Source organism: Centroberyx gerrardi, chromosome 1 (genome assembly GCF_048128805.1).
Source record: "Centroberyx gerrardi isolate f3 chromosome 1, fCenGer3.hap1.cur.20231027, whole genome shotgun sequence".
Classification (NCBI taxonomy): domain Eukaryota; kingdom Metazoa; phylum Chordata; class Actinopteri; order Beryciformes; family Berycidae; genus Centroberyx; species Centroberyx gerrardi.
The window spans coordinates 13,752,336-13,771,865 of NC_135997.1; the positions used below are offsets into that span (position 1 = coordinate 13,752,336).

The following is a 19,530-nucleotide window of genomic DNA, read 5'->3' on the forward strand; positions in this document are numbered from 1 at the left end:
TATATCAGTGGGGATTTGAGATCCCCTGCTGATGAATACCAATGACTCAACAATTAGCCTACTTTATCAGGTATATACAATCAATAACAAGTTATCAATAAAATGCAAGTTCATAAAATTTGTGTTCATTTGTGTTGTAAAAGAGAATACAGAGTCTACCTGGGTGGGTTGTTGCAAAGTTTAGGGGCTTTGATCACAAACGCTTGATCACCTGTAGACTTTAATCTATTATTTAGAACAGTCAGAAATTATTTGGGGACTGAAAGCACTGAATAAATGTGTAGGCTATAGGCTAGTGCATATGATTAATGAGGCCATGACTGAAAATGGGAAGTCTATTTGTGATGACCAGTGTCTTTTGCACCCACCATGATGCTGATTCTGGGCGCAGTGGCTTTTCCTAACTCAGATATAGAAACATACTGTATATATCACATGTTTTTTTGTTGCCACCAGTGGCCATTCGCTCCACATTTGACACTCTTTTATTTCTTTCTTCTTTTACCATTATGTACTGTTTCTCCTGTTTTTCATTCTGATTCTTCTGCTTCTGCTTTCATGTGCAGGCAGGCAGATTTGGTCCAGAAAAAACACTCAGAGGGCGGAGTGTGGGGGAGTGGTGTCCGAGGTTTAGTAACAAGAGAATGAATGAGCCGAAGGAAGCCACTGTGCTCATCTGCAGCTTTCATCTACACAGTGTTCTGACTCAGGTATGTGGCCTTCCCTGAATTAGAACAGTATTTTATTGGAATAGAATTAATGAGTTATCTATCAGTCGAATCTAATCATTATCATTAGAATTTCAATAAATTATTTTCTTTGACAAATGGTGATGATGGTTGTACAGTCTGCAATGAATTAATGTTTACATCTGTGTCAGTTCCATTAGTCAACTCAATGCACAATGATTCAGTACATGGCCAGCTGGAATCAGCACCCTGCCTGAGCCTCAGTTTAATAAGACCAATATCAGCAGTGATTTATTGGTGGATCTGTGGGTCATGGATCATGATCTCAATGCCTATTTGATTTGTAGGTGGTCATAGACGGTGCTTCCATTTTGTCGGCTATTTTGTGTAAAAAATTGCAGATAACATCCCTACTTACTAAAATAGTGTTGAAATGGATCCAGAATATATTTTACTGGCAGGGTACTCTTGTTGTTTCTATTCAGTTTCCTGTTGTCTTTTATTTTTTATTACCAGACATTTTTGTGTCACTAGACGAGGTCACTCCCAATGTGTTGTGAATAACTTTCAGGCAAACACACAGTCTCTGTCTTTCTGGCTTTCTTGTTCTGCTTCACTTCAGCCCACCTTTCCTGAGAAATCAGTACAGTAGGTCTATTTATAAGGAGAACAAAGCTAAATGTTAGGTCACCAGTATATTGTTACAAACCTGGTGAGAGAGAAGAGGGGTGTGTGTGTGTGTGTGTGTGTGTGTGTGTGTTGGGGGGTTGATAGTAGTGCATAGGCCTATTGTGCTGTTGGAGTCTCAGGGTAGGAATTTGATGCCCCATTTTCCTCTTTAATTTCCACTTCTTCATAATATCATTCTGAATCTGTTTCTTTATTTGTAGCTGATGTTAATGTATATGAAGGGCGTATAGTTTATACATTATTTGTGTAGATGTGCCTGGTTATTTTACAATGGCAAGATCACTTGTTTTCTCAATCAACATATTTCCGGTGGCTCAACTTGGTGGAGAATCATTTTGCTTTGTTAAAGTGTAGCTGAATACACTCTCATCATCTCTAGCAGTCAACGCATCATTCACTAGGTACAGACCACACCTACGAGGATGGACACTTTTAGATTGTTTATTAGGGTAATAGAAGGAGTTGTGATTTTGACGTGCTCAGTAGAGGGGTAGAGAACCATTGCCAGGTGGTGACGAACCCAGTCTCTGTGGTGAAGAGAGGGTCGGAGGGGGAGGCCCGTTGTGACAGGCGGAGACGGAGGTGACTCACTAGGGGTTTGTAAGGGCTGATGGCTGTATTGAGGCTGGGAGCGGTGGCTGTAGCAGGGGCATGTGAAGGAAATGGCAATTGCTGACCAGGTGGGGCTATGGCCATCACCCTGTTGACCTGGAAGCAACTGGAGGACCCCAATGGCATTAGTTTAGAGCTGGAGCAGTGTGGTTTTGGTGGCGGGGTGGAAAAAACAAAAACCGCACTCATGGAGAATTCGCTGGAGTTCTGCAATGGTCCACTCTGTTCCCTGAAGGAAGGGAATGAGGCACAACAGTTGGCCCCTCAGCCAATTTTTTTGGGCTCGGTAAAGAGCAGTATCAAATTGAAGGGGATGGGGAAGGTGATGTAGTGAATATACCTGGAGGCCCCGGCCTGATTACTACATCACCTTCGTCTGATTAGAATGGTCGGGTAACACTTTACAATAAGGGTACACTAAGTTAAGGGTTAGTTAATGCTTAATAAGCATTAACTAACCCTTAATTAACAGTTAACTAATGTGTAATTTACTAATGGTGTTCATGTTAACTAAGGTATTAATTTATACATTATTTAATAGTTTATAAAGATGACTATTAAATAATGTATAAATTAATACCTTAGTTAACATGAACACCATTAGTAAATTATTACCAGACACATTAGTTAACTGTTAATTAATGTGCCCTTATTGTAAAGTGTTACCAACGGTCCTCAGGTGGGTCCCGCGAGGACACCACCCCCCAGAGCCTTGTTGTACCTCATTCACTTCTTTCAGGAAACAGTGGTTATATGTATAACCATGCCTTTTTCTTCTCTGTTTATTTCCAGATAGTCCATCATCAGTTAGCCTTTTGGAGACAAAGCCACATCAGACTCAATAAGAGACGGATAAACAAAGAGTTTTGTGTCTCAGCCAGATGGCCACCAAGCAAGTCAGGTACAGTAAAGTGGAGAGACTAATGATGTGAATACTACCACAGTTTCATGATAACTGTACTTTAGGTTAATATTTTAAAATGTGTTTTTAAAGATGTGATTTTAACACTTAGCCCCCCCATACCTGCCTGCCTTTCTGTCTTAGTCTACCTGCTAAGCTAATAAACGGCGGGATAGCAGGGTTGGTTGGTGTGACCTGTGTGTTTCCTATCGACCTGGCCAAGACCCGCCTTCAGAACCAGAAGAATGGCTCCATGCTCTACACCTCTATGTAGGCACAGTGAATTGCGCGCACGCACACACACACACACACACACACACACACACACACACACGCACACACACACACACACACACACACACATATTCATCACATTATCTTTGAGTGCAATCAAACTCTCTCATAATTGTGTGTTTTTGTCAGTTCAATGTTAGCAATACATCTCTATGTTCCTCCTACAGGTCTGACTGTATTATCAAGACCGTCCATTCAGAGGGATACTTCGGCATGTACAGAGGTACTTTTATTTCTATCTATCTGTCTGTGTATGTGTGCATGTATGTGTGAGTGTATGCATGCTATCCTGGAGTTATTACTGTAATTCTATACTATTGTTTCCCATTTTTCAAATTTCTACTAGGTGCAGCAGTGAACCTGGCTCTAGTCACACCAGAGAAAGCTATCAAACTGGCTGCCAATGATTTCTTCCGTCATCATCTGTCCAGGGATGGGTGAGTGAAGGGCAAGAGAGCCTCACACATGACTCATCCATCATTTACAGCCTATAACATCTTCCACTCATTTGCAATAGATCCAATCTTATTATTACCTCCGCCAACCGAGTTGGACGAGGGCTATGTTTTCGCCCCTTTCCATCTGTCTGTTTGTCTGTTTACCTTTCAGCAGGATAACTCCAAAAGTTATGAATGGAGTTTGGATGAAACTTTGTGGAAAGTTTGGTCATGGGGCAAGTTTAACTTTTCACACCGATTGGCCAAATGGGGGTGTGACAGTGGGTGTGGCTTCTCACAAAAACGCATATAACTTCTGAACGGATTCATGTAACACCATCAAACTTTGTGGCCTATCAGCAGACATAAGCAGAGGCAAACCCTCCATTATTGGCCCAACCAATCAAACAACATGGAGGCACTGAAGAGCTCATTTCCTGCTATATTTTCCAAAACTTGGTACAGTGTTAGAAGGCCAACCCTAATGGCCACTGAACAGATATAGTGCTCATTGGCCATGGGGTGTTGTGATAATCGACTAAAATACTTTAAAGTGTCTAGAATTTGAACAGGCAGATCTCATGTCCTGTTTCAGGTCCAGTCATGAAAATCTGTGCATCTCCTGATGTGAAACAAGTTTGTAATGTGGCATGGAAAAAATTATTAACTTTTGGTGAAAATCCAACATATGGAGTTGGCATATATTGACAAGTGCATAGTGTTGGTGGAGGTATGCGCTCTACTGAGTGCCATCTATCTAGACTTACTTGATTTACTTGGAAGGCTTGCTCACAGTATACAATAGACTTATCCAGCCCTTGCATCTGCTAAATGTAACAATTACACATGCTGAATATGTGCTTAAGAACATGCAAAATAGCAACATCTAGGAAACGCATGAGATTTTGTTTGTATTTGTTGACTATATTTTCCATATGAGACAAAATAAACAAAACACAACCAATATCCACGAAGTGTATCCTATGATACAACGTGTAATAGTGAATATAGGGAATAAATGCACACATCTTGTGCCATGAACCTTTAGCGACTCTTTGTATCCCCATGGCAACCAAGTAATATCCAATGAATTATTGACCAATTTATGCAAGCTGGTGAATTATTAACCTCCTCCTGAGAGTGTGTGTATAGTGGTGTATGTTAGAAGTGTTTACCTGTGTTGTTTACATGTGCAGGACATTTTCATGACCAAGGCCACTGGGGAGTGAGAATAATGTAATAATTAATAATAATTCTATAATATCCATGTGTCCCTGGGACTATAGCTGAGAGAAATTAACCAACATGTATCATCTCTCTCTCTCTCTCTCTCTGTTTCTCTCTCTCTCTCTCTTTTTTTTTCTTTTTTTTCCTCTCTCTCTGTCTCCCTCTCTCCCTCTCTCTCTGTCTCTTTTTTATGATACAGTTAATAGATTTTTGTAGTTTTGTACATGTGTGTGTGTGTGTGTGTGTGTGTGTGTGTGTGTGTGTGTGTGTCTGTGTGTGTGTGTGTGGTGTATTAGGTGTAGGTGTGTGGGTGTCTTTGTTCTGTGGATTGTTATGCATAATGTTTAATTAAAGAACGTTCAAATGTCTTGTCACTCTCTCTCTCTCTCTCTCTCTCTCTCTCTCTCTCTCTCTCTCTCTGTCTGTCTCTCTCTCTTTCAGTCAGAAGCTGACTCTGTTGAGAGAGATGCTGGCAGGCTGTGGTGCTGGTATGTGTCAGGTAGGTGCATCAAGTCCAGCTGGACTCTGTCAACCAGCCAACTATTCTCTGCCTCCATGTTGGTAAAACAATTAAAATGTAAATGAATGATTATGGCACTGACATTAATACAGAGCATAATAACCATTGGTGTTAAGAACCTTTGGGAGGAGTGTTATGCACTTAAAAGCTGAGAACTCAAATTGCATGGGGCTTATAAAATGTGACAAAATAAGTCTTCATTACATACTCAGTAGGCTATAAAAAAGCATAATAAAAAACACTGTTGGTTGTAATTGTCAGCAAAACTATCTAATACTGTTAGGTAGTTCTGTATTGTATTGTATTTAGTAATATTACTTGTGTGTCATGGCCTTGTTGGAAATCTGGAGCATAATGGTTCAGCTTTGGGTTTGATTCATGTACAGCTTAAGTTAGCTTAAGTTAAAATAACTATGACCCATATTTCCTACCAGGCATCATACCCTTATAAGAAGCCATTGGTGATATTTCCTAGTACTTTCCATAACTTGGCTCTGGAGAATCCTAAAATGATGCATCTTTTATCATGACAGTGCTAAACATAAATTACCTCATAATATTGGTTGTAAACATAGAATTTAAAAAGCTGTATTTGTAATTGAAAGAAATATTTGAATGAATATTTAGGGAGTGGTCTCTCTTGGCTAAACTGTACACATGGACTCCTCAGTGACTCATATACAGGACAAACATGCTTTTTCACTCCACTAAGCATTAAAGCAGTAGCATAAGTAAAACAAGGTAAATTTGGTCTTTTGTCTGAGATAAGTGTAGGTGAATAAATAGGCTACAGTTTTTTGTCTTGAGGGTTTCCTGCCATTTGAAATGATTAATGAATAACACATCAAAAACAAAGAATTATAACTTCTTTGTGTCTAATGTCAAAGGTATTTCAACATGCCTATGCTTGTTTCCTTTGTCTTCATGTACTGTATATGTCTGTTTGTCCAGGTCATTGTCACCACTCCCATGGAGATGCTAAAGATCCAGCTGCAAGACGCAGGGAGGATAGGTAAGATGGACAGAGAAGAGCTCAGACCAACACATCAAATGCCTTGAGAAGTCAGAACTGTGAGTGTGTGTTTGTACCTGTGTGTTCCTCCCAATCCAGAGGCTCAGAGAAGGCTGATGCCCCAGGCAGCTGAGGTTTCTCCTCAGTGTCCAGTAGAGGCAAAGTCCCCCACTGCCATGCAGATTACTAGGGAGCTGCTGAAGACTAAGGGCATCGCTGGGCTCTATACCGGCCTAGGAGCCACACTGCTGAGGTAAAATTTAACAATTTAAAAAACCCTGAAGAATCAGACATTTTTCATACATTGAATGAGTCATAATAATAATAATATGTGTTTATGAATGTTTTATCTCTGGCAGAGACGTGCCATTCTCCATCATCTACTTCCCACTGTTTGCCAACCTGAACAGTCTGGGCAGACATGAAGCCGACAGCCCTGCTCCCTTCTACTGGTCCTTCCTGTCAGGCTGCTGCGCTGGCAGCACTGCTGCTGTGGCCGTCAACCCTGTGGATGGTGTGTGTGTGTGTGTGTGTGTGTGTGTATTTGTAATTATATTTTATTTATTTGAATTAGAACAGATACAACTATACATTGCAATTCATGCCAAATACCACAGAATATAGTGTATAGAGTCTAAACAGAAAATAGAAAATATATATCCAATATTAAGCATTGCAAAGATCAAAAATAAAATAAAAACAATAGTGGTGATAAGTTCATGTGCAAATGTTAAGTAGCATCAGGAATAAAACATGGAAATCTCTGTAGTACTTCAGTTATTAGTGATTTCTTGATTGGTTTAGTAAGAGCAACTTTTTGTGCTTTCTTTTAATGCACTGAATGCCCCATGATTTTGAGGGAAAGAGTTTGAGAAATGGACACTTAAAAAGAGGAGGACCAACTTATTGCTTTACAATTGCCAAATGTTGCCCCATGGTGGCAATGCTGTGGTATTGCAGTCTAGTGAAAATTTTGAACACGGAGGGAAGGGATAGAGTGCTGAGGCTTCTGAACACCTGTTTAAATTTAATGACGTTATTAAAACTCAGTAGTTTGTATTTATTTAGGATGAGTCAATTGTGAATCAAACACAGAGCACAACTGTGAAGTGATTCAAGACTTTTGGTCACAGTTTGTCCAGTTTGAGGCCATGTGGTTTTTCCAGTAATACTTGTGGGAGAACACAACAGAATGAAAGAAAAGTAGAGCACCATCACAAGGACAATATGATCTTTTCAATCCAAAACATCAAAGGTTTGCTTTGGTCATCCATGTTGGGGATCCAAGACACTCTATATGACCTCTATGGTTTAGTCTTTTGGTTCTACATTACAGTAATATTGATTGATAGGGAGTGACTGTTCCTCATACAGCCTTTGTGTTGAGAAGCACATTTAGTTTCTTAATATTTAATGTGAACTGGGAGTCAAGCAAATTGAGGTGGTTAAATTGAGGTGTTCTGTTAGTTTCTTTGAATAGAAACATAACTGAAACATCGGCATACATTTCAAGATTAATTCTTGGGCATGTGTCTGGTAGTTCATTAATGTACAGACTCGCACCAGAATATGAATACCATATTATACCATAGGGTCAAAATCAAATCAATGACTTGTATGTCAATCAAAATTATAAAATCATTTGCTTTCCACAAATCCATGAGCTGTATCTGTAATCTAGGAATTATATTTGTGTGAAGATATGTGTAACTTAAAGAACAATTTGAAGTAGTTTGATAGCAGTTAGAAATTACATCTTGTATATTTGCTACTTATAATGTGCATGTGAAAACTAGAAAACACATATCCCACCTGTCATACACATATGAAACATCTTCTTCAGTTATATGTTTTTATTTGAATTGTACTCCTCACAAAAAAACTGATTTACTGTAGTGAGATGACAAGATGGTTTGCAGTACTGACACGCACATCATATTTTATGTGCTTCAGTGATTAAGACCAGACTCCAGTCTTTGACGAAAGGGAGTCAGGAAGAAACCTACAGTGGAGTAACAGACTGCATCAGGTATATTCTGACAGCATGTTCAGAGACAACACATCTTTGTATGCACATTATTCTCCCCGTTCCTTTATGCATCCAATTAGAGAAGCAATTTGCTATGAAAATATGTAGAAAATATAGCTGGGTAAATAAAGGTCTAGCTCTATGATAATTTAGGCTAGAGAAAAATAGAACAACCACCAAGATGTGATCTAAAGGGCAAGGTTGGCAATTAGTTTTATTCAGCCACCAGACATTGTTTTTTGTTTGTTTTTTATCTCATTTTGCTCTCAGCGTCCATTTCTGATGATTTTATTAAGCAGTGCAAATTAAGGATGTGATGAACTATGAACTAGGGAACCACACTGAAAACCCAGCTGGAGGCATAAAAGATATTCAGCAAAGGTATTGGCTCTGGTCTGCTCATACCGGATTGCTGTGCTAATTTATACTATTTATTGGTTTCAAATTGTCCTCTGTTTGTTTTGAAGGAGAATTCTGAGACATGAGGGTCCCTCTGCCTTCCTGAAGGGAGCGTACTGCCGCGCGCTGGTCATCGCCCCGCTCTTCGGCATCGCACAGGTTGTCTACTTTCTGGGGGTCGGAGAGTTCCTCCTTGGCTTCTTGCCTCAACAGAACAACTGATCTGGTGCTTAGATATAAAGCCTATGTGCAGGGCCTCGACTGAGGGTTGAGGGCATTCTTGTGTGTGTGTGTGTGTGTTTCTGTGTCTATGACTTTTACATTACACAATTCAATTGTATAGCCTTGTGATGCTTATTTTCTCAATTTAAATATTGTAATTAAAAAATCTTAACTTGTTCAAAAACTTTTTCAAGGTTTCTTTGACCCTGCTCTTTAGATCAGTTACCTGTACCAGCATGACTGTATTTTATATGTTGGCATTCCTGTAATGCTTTAGTTTATTGAGATGTATCTGTTTTCTTCTGTTTAAATATAATTAGTTATTAATTAGTTATTATAAAGAGTAACTAAACCCCAAACCCAAATCTGTGGTGAAGCCTGACACCTAATGGTGAAAAGTAGGTGCCAGGCCTTTGGTGTCACCTTCTACAGAGTACAGCAGGTGGTGACATCACCTGGCACCAAAGATCAGCCAATAGCAGATGGCCAGTTTAGTACCCTACTTTTCACCATTAGGTGTCAGGCTTCACCACAGATTTGTGTTTGGGGTTTAATTACTCTTTAATGTGACGCATAGACAATGATCTAATATGTAACATCTTGAAACCCCAAAAAATGACTTTGACTTGGAGGGACCTACAACTTTGCTGGCATCCAAGTATTTCTGCTGGTACATTGGAAACTGCATTAAAACATTTCAGCGGACCATAAGCCCCCTAGACATTTGTTTGAAACATGTATAACTCCATGGATGTGGTTTTGCATTAATGATGGGTTTAATCTATGTTCATATTGCTGAGAACTGTCTTGGTGTAATCTATTTACCTAATTGCTTTGTTAAGTGGCTTCTTTTGTGTATTTTCCTTATTGTGCTATTATAGATACTGTTCACGCCAAAGCCAAAAAACATACATTATGTGAACAACTAAAGTGTTTTCTTGTCTGATGGGCTTTCTACAAAGCTCTTTGAAGGAGATTAGGAATAAGAGAGAGAGAGAGAGAGAGAGAGAGAGAGAGAGAGTCTGCTCTCAAGGAGAGGTGGAGACAGAGCTGCATCCCATTATGTTATCAAAAATACAAAGATATAAGCAGCAATTCTTCCCCCAAATAAAACAATAATAATGATTTTCAAACCCTTTGTAATGAACAAAACATATCATTCTTATTGTGAGAAAAATAAGCCTGAGGAAAGACGGTCCCGCCACCTAAGATATGGAATATATTTTCTCACGTTGAATGTACACTAGGATGAATATTGCACCTGTAAGGATTTCTTTTTGTGTTTATTGAAAAACTCCACCTGGTTTTGAATTTGAATGCTGAAGGTTCGAAGTTAACTCAAGTGTCTATATTTCTTTTGTATTCTGTTGTTAATGTTGTTGTATAATTGCTTTGGTAATATAGGAGATATCTTACCATGCTAATAAAGCTTATTGAACTGAATTGAATTGAATTGAACTGAACTGAACTGAGTGAGCAATAGAGATGTACAGCTTGAATCACTCAACTAAATCTGGGCAGGAAGATAAATCCATCGATTAAGAGGTGAGAAGTGATTGTGCCTGGAGGTTGAGAATGAGAAGCCAGGGGTCAATTGTCCATGCAGCGCACGGATCTGAGCTGTCAGACACAGTGGCCACAGAAGGTAGAGATGATTAACATTGAGCTCCTCCATTTAGAGCAGTTTGGATCAGCTCAGCTGTAGCCTATAGGCTAACTGCAGTGAAAAGGACTTACTCTGGCTCTGTGGCACAGTGGCTCAGTGATTAGCAGTGTCGCCTCACTGCAAGAACGATGGCCAGTTTGCATATTCTCCCTGTGTGTGGGTTTCCTCTGTAAAGACATACAAGTCAGGTGGTTGGAGACTCAAAATCACCCATAGGTGCGAATATGAATGCAACTGTGACTGTCAGTCAATTTGTATTATAGCCCTGTGATGGAGCAGTGACCTGTTTGTTATCACATCAGGTCTGGATTCATGAATGGATATGGATGTCTCCATAAGTAATGTTACCATAGTAATCTAATTTCTTATCCTGTTCCAGGGGAGAGAAAGTGAAGAAAGGTTTGAAGCCTTTATATTTCATAGCCTTTGCCCTTTATATATGTGACAAGCAGACATTATTAGAATCAGAGTCAGAGATGCTTTATTGCCAAGTACACAACATGTACAATGAATTTGTCTTGATAACATGGTTGTGTAACATGACAAGTACCAAATACAAGTGAGAGGGAGAAGCAGTAATACACAATGCACATGGTACAAAGACATACAAAACCTCATATAGTACAAGTGAGATAGTGGAAGACATTCATTCAGACAAAAGTCTATATATGCTTTGCAAAATGATAGAATTAATAGCAATGTATGTAAAAATACTCTCATTAGGAGCGTTGACCTGTATGTTTTTGCTGTATAGAGGCAGTGGTGGTGAGTGTCCATTAGTGCAGTAGTCTTGTGTACGTTTGATTCAGCAAAACACATCATTATCCATTATTACCATTTACCCAAACACTGAAACTTCAGCTTGCCTGGTAACACTGACCTGTCTATACTCTCCAAGGCTTTTATCTCACCCTGCCTCAATCTGCTCTTTGTCTGTACGGTTGGTGTTGCACCAGCTTCCTAAGATTTAGACGGGGTTTTGCTTTTTCATCAAAGGAGAGTCTCTTGTCTGACATTTTCCCCTGAATAGTAGAGATTCTTCTTGATTTGCATGGTTTTTACTTTCATCCTAGCCCATTTCAGGTTATCCATATGTGATAACCCTGATGGATGGGAAGCGAATCCCACATTTTCACTTCTTTGCATTGCCATAGTTAATAATAAAGGGGAGATTGTGCACTCTGCTATCACATCAATTTTCAGGCGCTACTGAATTGCGGTAAATTCCTATGTTGTGAAGCGAATTTGCATGGTGGCACCGCAGAGGCACAGAGGACCTTCATCTAAATTCCTCAAATTTCCTCTCCACTTACGGAGACCTCAGATCCAACACCCTAAAATATATGCATTTTGAAATAATTTTGTGGCACAAGAGAATGGCAAAAGGACATGATGTGAATATTTTTATTATTGCCATTGTGTGTCTTGGAAATAGGCTTTAACCATTTTTTTCAATGACATTTGCTACTCTAAAGAGTCAAATGCTGCACACAGAAGGTTGTGTAGCACTGAGGTCTAGAAACACAATATGGAAATCTCTTCTATTGTTTTGCTGATTGAATTTAATGCAAAATCGTGCTTATGTATTCATAACACCCCGCAAAGCCTGGTGTTCCTGCTTTTTGCACTAATGTGTCAATTAGCAAAAATTTCCTTCTACTTTCAGGAGGCATATGGCCTGAAATTCATTTATTTTAGACTCTTTCTCTTTTGGAATACATTTTCCTCCCATTTTATACCGTGATCTGGGGATTATTACTCCTCTCATCCTACTTTCATAGGCTTCCAGAAAGTCTTGAGATGTCTGCTACACTTTTGTATACCTGATAGTAGACTTCCACAGGTTACCATCTCTGCTACCTGAGCAGGGTCATGGGTTATCTTCCCTGTCCTTTTCCTTACTCTGACATTGTGGAAATCCATTGATGTGGGGAAGCTGCCAAAGTGACCCTGCAATAGTGTGGATGATATGTTGCAGATTGGCCAGAGTTGAAGGGAAGGCAGAAGCAAACCAGACTGTGGAGGAGGACGTGCTGATGTTCTTGACCTGTAGAAATGGAACGGAATTGGTTGTGGCACTTTTCATTTCTTCAGTTGATGCAGGAAAAACATCCTCTGTTGGGCTTTATGATTTAAAGGTGCTGAAGATGATGGGGACCAAGAACTTGACTGACACCGACAGCTGCGCTCTTTATTTCAAGGAGGGAGATTGGCAACCTTCTGCAGCGAGAGATATGATGCAAGGAGAGGAAGCAGAAGTTGCTCTTCATCTCCACTGTTACATTGAACTCTAAGTTGTTGTCTACACCACCAGCAGTGTATTGTCTTGCTCATACTTGTTGACTTGATCTTGCTCTTACATATATGACTGTTATGTCTGAGGCCTATTGCCTAAATGTGCAGGCAAATGCAGTACAGTCTGCCTGCGGCTTCTATGTATAGCAGAGCAGTGTTGCTCTAATGCTTATAATGATGATGTTGATGATCATCATATAATGGTTCTGAAATGACTTGTAATCTGCAAGTGCTCACAAGCCTTGCATTTATAGTTCCACAGACACGACATCCACACAAACCAAACATACGCATCCCACAGATTGGCAATGGGAGCAAATCTTCTGGGTGCAGCATGACATGGTGTCAATGCAAACCCCTGGAGGATTAAAGCATTGCTGGAGTTGTGTTGTGATGAAAGTGTTGTTTTGAGTTCAGAGAAGACAACGTGACAGGCTAATAAATATTCATCCCAGAAGGAGAGAGAGAGAGAGAGAGAGAGAGAGAGAGAGAGAGAGAGAGAGAGAGAGAGAGAGCTGATGCAATGAGAAGTTTGGACTAGGAAAAGCAGGCAGCTCTTTCTGTCTAATGTCTGATGCACCTAGAGCAAATTTTCTGAGGAATGAAAACAGTATGTATGCAATGGATTAAAGAGAATCCATGCATGTGAAACACTGGAATCAATGTTGGCGATGTTGGGAGAGGATCCGCTTTATGCATAGACACAGAAAATCACATAGAAGGTCAGAGGTCCTATCAGAGAGAGAGAGAGAGAGAGAGAGAGAGAGAGAGAGAGAGAGAGATGGTCTTTCACTGAAGTCACTTTTTATTGTTCCATTTGCCAACAAGTCAATTTATTGTTAGGTAGAAGAGCTCTCTAGCTGAAATGGTGTCATACAAAATGGGTTTCCAGGATTTTGAAAAAGTGGGGCTATGAAAAAGTGCACAGAGCCTGGTTAATCCAAGCCTAATTTAATGTAGTCTGCTTTTGCCTGCAGTAACCTCTATATATAGTGAAGAGTAAGCTATTCCATTATTAATACGTTAGATGGGTTTTTTGATTCATGAAATAAGATTTAGGAAGTACTTTTTATGGTATGTTTGGTAGCAAATTTGGGTGCCAGTGAGGACAATAATGAATACCATAAAATTCAGACAATGGCAGGAAAGTATTTTAAAGTCAATTTAATATACTTTCATGCGATTGACAACTGTCCTGACATTCGAAATGTACCGTAATACAATACAATTTTATCGATTTCATCATTGTTATTAATATGCTACTTTATTTTTTCCTTTCCTTTGTTTTTGTTTCTTTTTGCCATGTTCCTTTTACTGCCTGTTTGTATACTTTGTAACTTCTGTTTTGAAAAGTACTATCTAGTCTGAATAAAGTCTATTATTATAAACCCCAGCCATCTCTAAGCAGGTTGAAAGAAACGGTAAGAATTATTTGCAACTACACTTTGACCCTGTTCTAAAATATATAAGAGTATAATGATGGACGGGATAATTGATGACCCACAGAACAGCATCTCCATGAACCCGGGAAATGCCATTGAGTTATGTGTAACACTAGAGACCGCCAGTGAGCCATGTTATTCATGTAGCTCCGAGCAAACGTGCATGGTGAGTAAATGTGCCTTACCGACTGTAGGCCTACTGTCTGGCTGTAATGGTATGATGATCCTGATGGACGCACACGGATCGGTTCAATATCATTAAACTCACACGAATGAAAACCTTGATAGACATCGCCTACTAAAATATGAGGGAGCGACAAACAACTTCAGCAGATTGCGCGTAAAAGGCATCCCGGCCGGGATTCCCAAACGCGTCGTATCATTAAGGTCAATTTATTCCATAGTAAAACCACCCGAACAAAGATGATGCTAGTTTTTGAGATGAGAGCTGCTTTAGGGAAACTGCCGTTGGGACCTGTTGTTGGGAAACACCGAGCGATTCCAACCTGTCGCATATATTAAGCTATATATTTATATTCAAACCATGTCATCAAGCGCAATTTTCTCAAGTGGGCAATGCTTGACTGTAAATAAATGTACACATGTTGCTATCAGTTAAAACAAATCCCTGCTGATGTGACTACAGCCAATTCCTCTCTGCATTTGTTTCCACCTGCTTGACAATAGGCGCCCTGTCACTGCCATCAGCGACAGACTTATACAATGAAATTTACTATGCATCAATTAGGAATTGGATAGCTGTCATAATTACCATAATTACCGACAAAAAGGTGGCTACAAGAAGCATTTCATGACCACAGAGGCTACAGTATGTTGCTGTTATGTTAATAAGGACAATATAATGGCATATCCACATTTATAATAGTCAAATCCTTTTTTTTTTTTTTTTTTCAATAATTCTTTTAACATTTCCATATGAGTAACATAATAATTATACCTATCCAAGTAAAAGTGAGCGCAAAATGGCTCGGTGAGATGTGGTGGTGAAGGTGGGAACCTCTGAGGAAATGGGCAGCATTGAGGGCGCGCGGATTCCTCGCTCCAGCTGTGAGTAGACTACCTCCTACCGACTTATTTCACGTCACCCCGCCCGTCTGCCGTCTCCTCCCTACAACCTTTACTGCGACCATCCCTTTGAGCGACTCTGAGCTGGGAAAGAGAGAGAGAGAGAGAGAGGGAGAGAGAGAGAGAGAGAGAGAGAGAGAGAGGAGAGAGAGGCAAAATACATGCAGACTCCAACATCACCTAGACTACCTGCTCCAGCAAAACACGAGGAGGACGCACAAGTGCAGGCGCGTCCATGCGTGCCAGCCGAACAAGACAATACACGGGCAAGGACCACAAATCAAAATTGGAATAAGAGTTTACCTTAAGAACTCTGTGGAAAGAGCACAGCTTTGTTAAAAAAAAATAAATGAGTACATGGTCAGAAGAGTCATGCATCTGAACAGAGAAGAAGATAACAGCAAAGGTGAGCAAAAGATATCAGCTGCCATCAGTGGATAATTACAATCCAGGCTCTCTGCCTCCCTTTAGTTCAAAGCTCTCGCGTTGGTTGCCAAACGCCCTTGAGTATGTCATGTTGGTCTCAAGTAATGATGCTGGGGGTCATTCCAACAAGCTGTTGGTAACTGCTGATTTTACTATCGCCAATAGGCGTATCATTCACCAAAACGCACCAAAAAGCCTGTACTGCAACGACAATACGGGATGTTGCATACATCTAAGGCGGCAATGTAGTGACTGATCATAATTGGTCTGTGAGACAGGCACTTGAGCACTTGTTGTGCTCGTTGTGAATCTATTGTGGATTTTCGCATCCACGGTCGTTTTCGCACGAGGTGACCTGACTTTAAACGCACAAGGTCATCCGTTCTCCATCATATTAACGAGCAGCCTACCGTATTTGTGTCGTTGTGTGGCTACGAGGCGCGTGTGTTTGTGTTGTCGCCTAACAGACTCGCCACGATCGGTGTCCTCCATCGTGATCGGAAGGAAGAATTAGGGACCAGACGAGGAATAATGAAGCGAACACTTGTATCCCCAACGTAGGCACGATGAGTAATGATGGAGTAAACAGCGTGAGCGTTTTGTTGCCTCTCTGCCACAGAGGGCATTTTTACTCTCTGTTCTTTGAGCTGAGGTCGAGGTCACCGACAAACACCTGATGCTGAAGGAGATTTCCCTCTGAATGTCCTTAGGCATGACGCAGCCTGTATCTTATGCATCCTTACCCAAACACCGACAGGACTTGTTTTGTGCTCACTGTACTCCGATGTGATGAGTTCAGCATGATTTGAAATGACTGATTTGTGTACTTCTATTATGACCATGATATGCACTGTGGGGGACCTGCCACTTAACTTATTTTCCTATGTCTTGTATCAGATCTGTCCATATTTAATTACATTTAGTGCTTTTATGTCAATACAAGTCGATCTGAATATGGGGGCTAAGTGTTGAGGACTCCCAACCTGTCAGTGGAATAGTAAAAGAAGTTCCTGGTGCTACAGTGAAACATTAGCTGGCCAGAATCCCAGGCTCTTAGTTGACAAGAACTTTTCCCACACTGTCAGTACTATAGAAACCTCTTAGCAGAAATCTTTACTATTCTTTCCTTTTCCTGTTTCTTAATATCATACTGATATTGATATGATATTGCAGGTAAGGGAATACAGCCCCTTTCTTTTCATCTGCAGCTGTCATTGTCAACCTTTAAAGGCGACTAATATGTTTGTTTTCGCCAGTTGTAAAGCGCGCTGCTGTGTAAGGAGTTTCCCATGCGGCGAGTGGAAGCCTGTACAGTGGCACACCGAGTGGTTCCTCATCCAAAATGTCTCATGGCATCATTGCCAGATATGGTTTCACCGGGGACAAGAGATGAGTCACCATCTGCAACTAGAAGTGATTTCATGATTACATGACAGCCTTGAGTGAGTGTCTCTTTCTGTGTATGTGTGTGTGTGTGCGCATGTGTGTGTGCACATGTCTGTGTGCGTGCATGTGTGAGTGAGAGTGAGTGAGAGTGTGTGTGAGAGAGAGAGAGGTGTGCCTGTGCAAAGGCATTGACAAAAAAGTGGAATATGTCTACCGAACCTAGTGCCATATTGAAGCAGAACGCCGTATTTTATTTTATTATATTGACCTATGTAACTGAAGCAATTTGGTTGGTTCATAACAACAACAATGAACACAACATAATAATAATAATTATAATAATAGCTACAGTATTTGAAATGCCAGGAAATGCCTCTTTCATTCAGCTGATATTGACATTGATATTCTTCTGATTTAAAAATGACACACATGTGGGGCGTCCCGGTGGATCAGCGGTCTATGTCATGTAACTGTGATGTCCTGGGTTCGAATCTGGACCAGGTCCTTTGTCGGATCCCCCTATCTCTCTCCCAGTCTTTCCTGTCTCTCTATAGGCACAGTTGAATAAATGCAAAAATGCACAAAAAAACAAAACAAAAAAAAACATTAAAAGTAGACCCATATATTTCCTCAAGTAATGATCATCCATCATAGTGACATAAAGATGATGAGAGCAAATGGAAGCAGAACAGAGGAAACAGAATGTGATGGCGAGAAAACATGAAGAAACTAGATATAGGCCTACTCTTTATGCTATCTATAGAGTGTAAATCTGTAATTCTGACAAGCCACTATTATTCTAACAATGTAACTTAATATATAGATGTGACACATTAAAGATGTCAGCTTTCATATAAGGCTACAGCCTGTTCTGCCACTTAAACCCGAGAGAAACAGATGGTTTCTTTTGCTTAGGCTGTCTATCGTGTCAGAATGATTCAGATCAATAGCTTACATTAATTATCAAAATTTTATAGCCTATAGGCCTCGAGCCTTCATTGTCATGTTGAATTACCTTGGATAGGCTGGGCAACGCAGAAAAACACTTTTTCTGACAAAGATAATCTATTTCAAGATGAATGTTAGGGCTAAAATTGAGTACTTTACTATTTACAAAACCTTTATAAATGTGACAAATCTTCACTGTCTTGGAGCCTATATACTGCAAATGGCCTAAACCTGCCCTATTTCTCAGAATGTCCCCCATCCCAAAAGTCTCTCCCATCCCATCAGGGAAGTCTCATCCCATCATGACCTTGATGTTTACTTTTTTTTTTAACCCATTTACTGAACCTGTCCGTATTTCAGTGTTGGGTTGTACTTTCCTCTCAGGTCCCACTGACTGCAGTTCAGTTCACAAATATCACAAAAGTGCATCCAAAACACCTTCAAGAATCTTCTGTTTGTGTATGCAGCATCGTTATTCTATCATTCCAAGTTTTATTTTTGGAAAAGTTCTCATGGCTGCTCATTCAGAGGGATTAGATTTACCGGTTTTTAACATTGACTTTGATATCAGCTTCTACTGGCAAGTGTCACCTTGGGGCCACAGCACTAAAACAAAGTGGCAAGATAGGTGGCTTGTCATGAAAGACTACCTAGTGGAAATGGCAAAACTGACGTCAAGTAAGCAATTTGCGACAATTTCCCCTGATGTCCAAATTGCATTTCCTGAAACGTACATTTCATGAAATAAGATAGATGAGTCACAGCAGTATTGTCACAGTAATAGGTAACTTACACAGATGAATAACCGGAGACTAAATGAAAAATTACTTTCTTGTGATGCATCTAACCATGAGGCGCTCCAAAGAGATGATAAAAGCCAAAAAGATCACCAAAATGATGTGTGAGAAATTCACACTTACAAAAAAAACAAAAAAACAACAAAAAAACTCTCACTTTGTGTAAATGTGTTGTGAAGGTAGCTCATGTCATCTGCACTTTATTTTGATATCTCATAGCAAGTTCAAGGTGGTGCTCTATGGGCTCACTTTCAAGGCAATGTGTATAGAGAGTTCTGTTGATTTGTCACAGATTAGCAAGCTTGTGATTTTAAAAAAAAAAGATGTCATGACATCTGTTGACTTCAATCATATTTTTATCTCTTTTCCTATGTTATTTATTGCTACTACTCAAAATTAGAAGCGTAGCCATGAGTACAAATCAGGTGTCTTTGCTAATGTTTTGTGTGTAT

At 40.0% G+C, this 19,530-nt stretch overlaps 1 protein-coding gene across 1 annotated transcript; it reads left to right on the forward strand.

The window, feature by feature from the left end:
* Nucleotides 1–2,872: 2,872 nt before the first annotated feature.
* slc25a22b (solute carrier family 25 member 22b) lies at nt 2,873–9,032 on the forward strand. Its single transcript, XM_071917192.1, has 10 exons — nt 2,873–2,892; nt 3,037–3,162; nt 3,354–3,409; nt 3,533–3,623; nt 5,292–5,349; nt 6,322–6,382; nt 6,482–6,635; nt 6,742–6,896; nt 8,336–8,411; nt 8,879–9,032. Exons 1-10 carry the CDS (start codon nt 2,873–2,875, stop codon nt 9,030–9,032), a joined length of 951 nt encoding a protein of 316 aa, XP_071773293.1.
* Nucleotides 9,033–19,530: the final 10,498 nt, after the last annotated feature.

Excerpts from the sequence above, each read along its gene's own strand:
- slc25a22b (XM_071917192.1), top strand. The coding sequence starts at position 2,873 with ATGGCCACCAAGCAAGTCAG. Across the intron at positions 6,897-8,335 it reads GGCCGTCAACCCTGTGGATG|TGATTAAGACCAGACTCCAG; the intron begins GTGTGTGTGTGT and ends TATGTGCTTCAG. Across the intron at positions 8,412-8,878 it reads GGAGTAACAGACTGCATCAG|GAGAATTCTGAGACATGAGG; the intron begins GTATATTCTGAC and ends TTTGTTTTGAAG.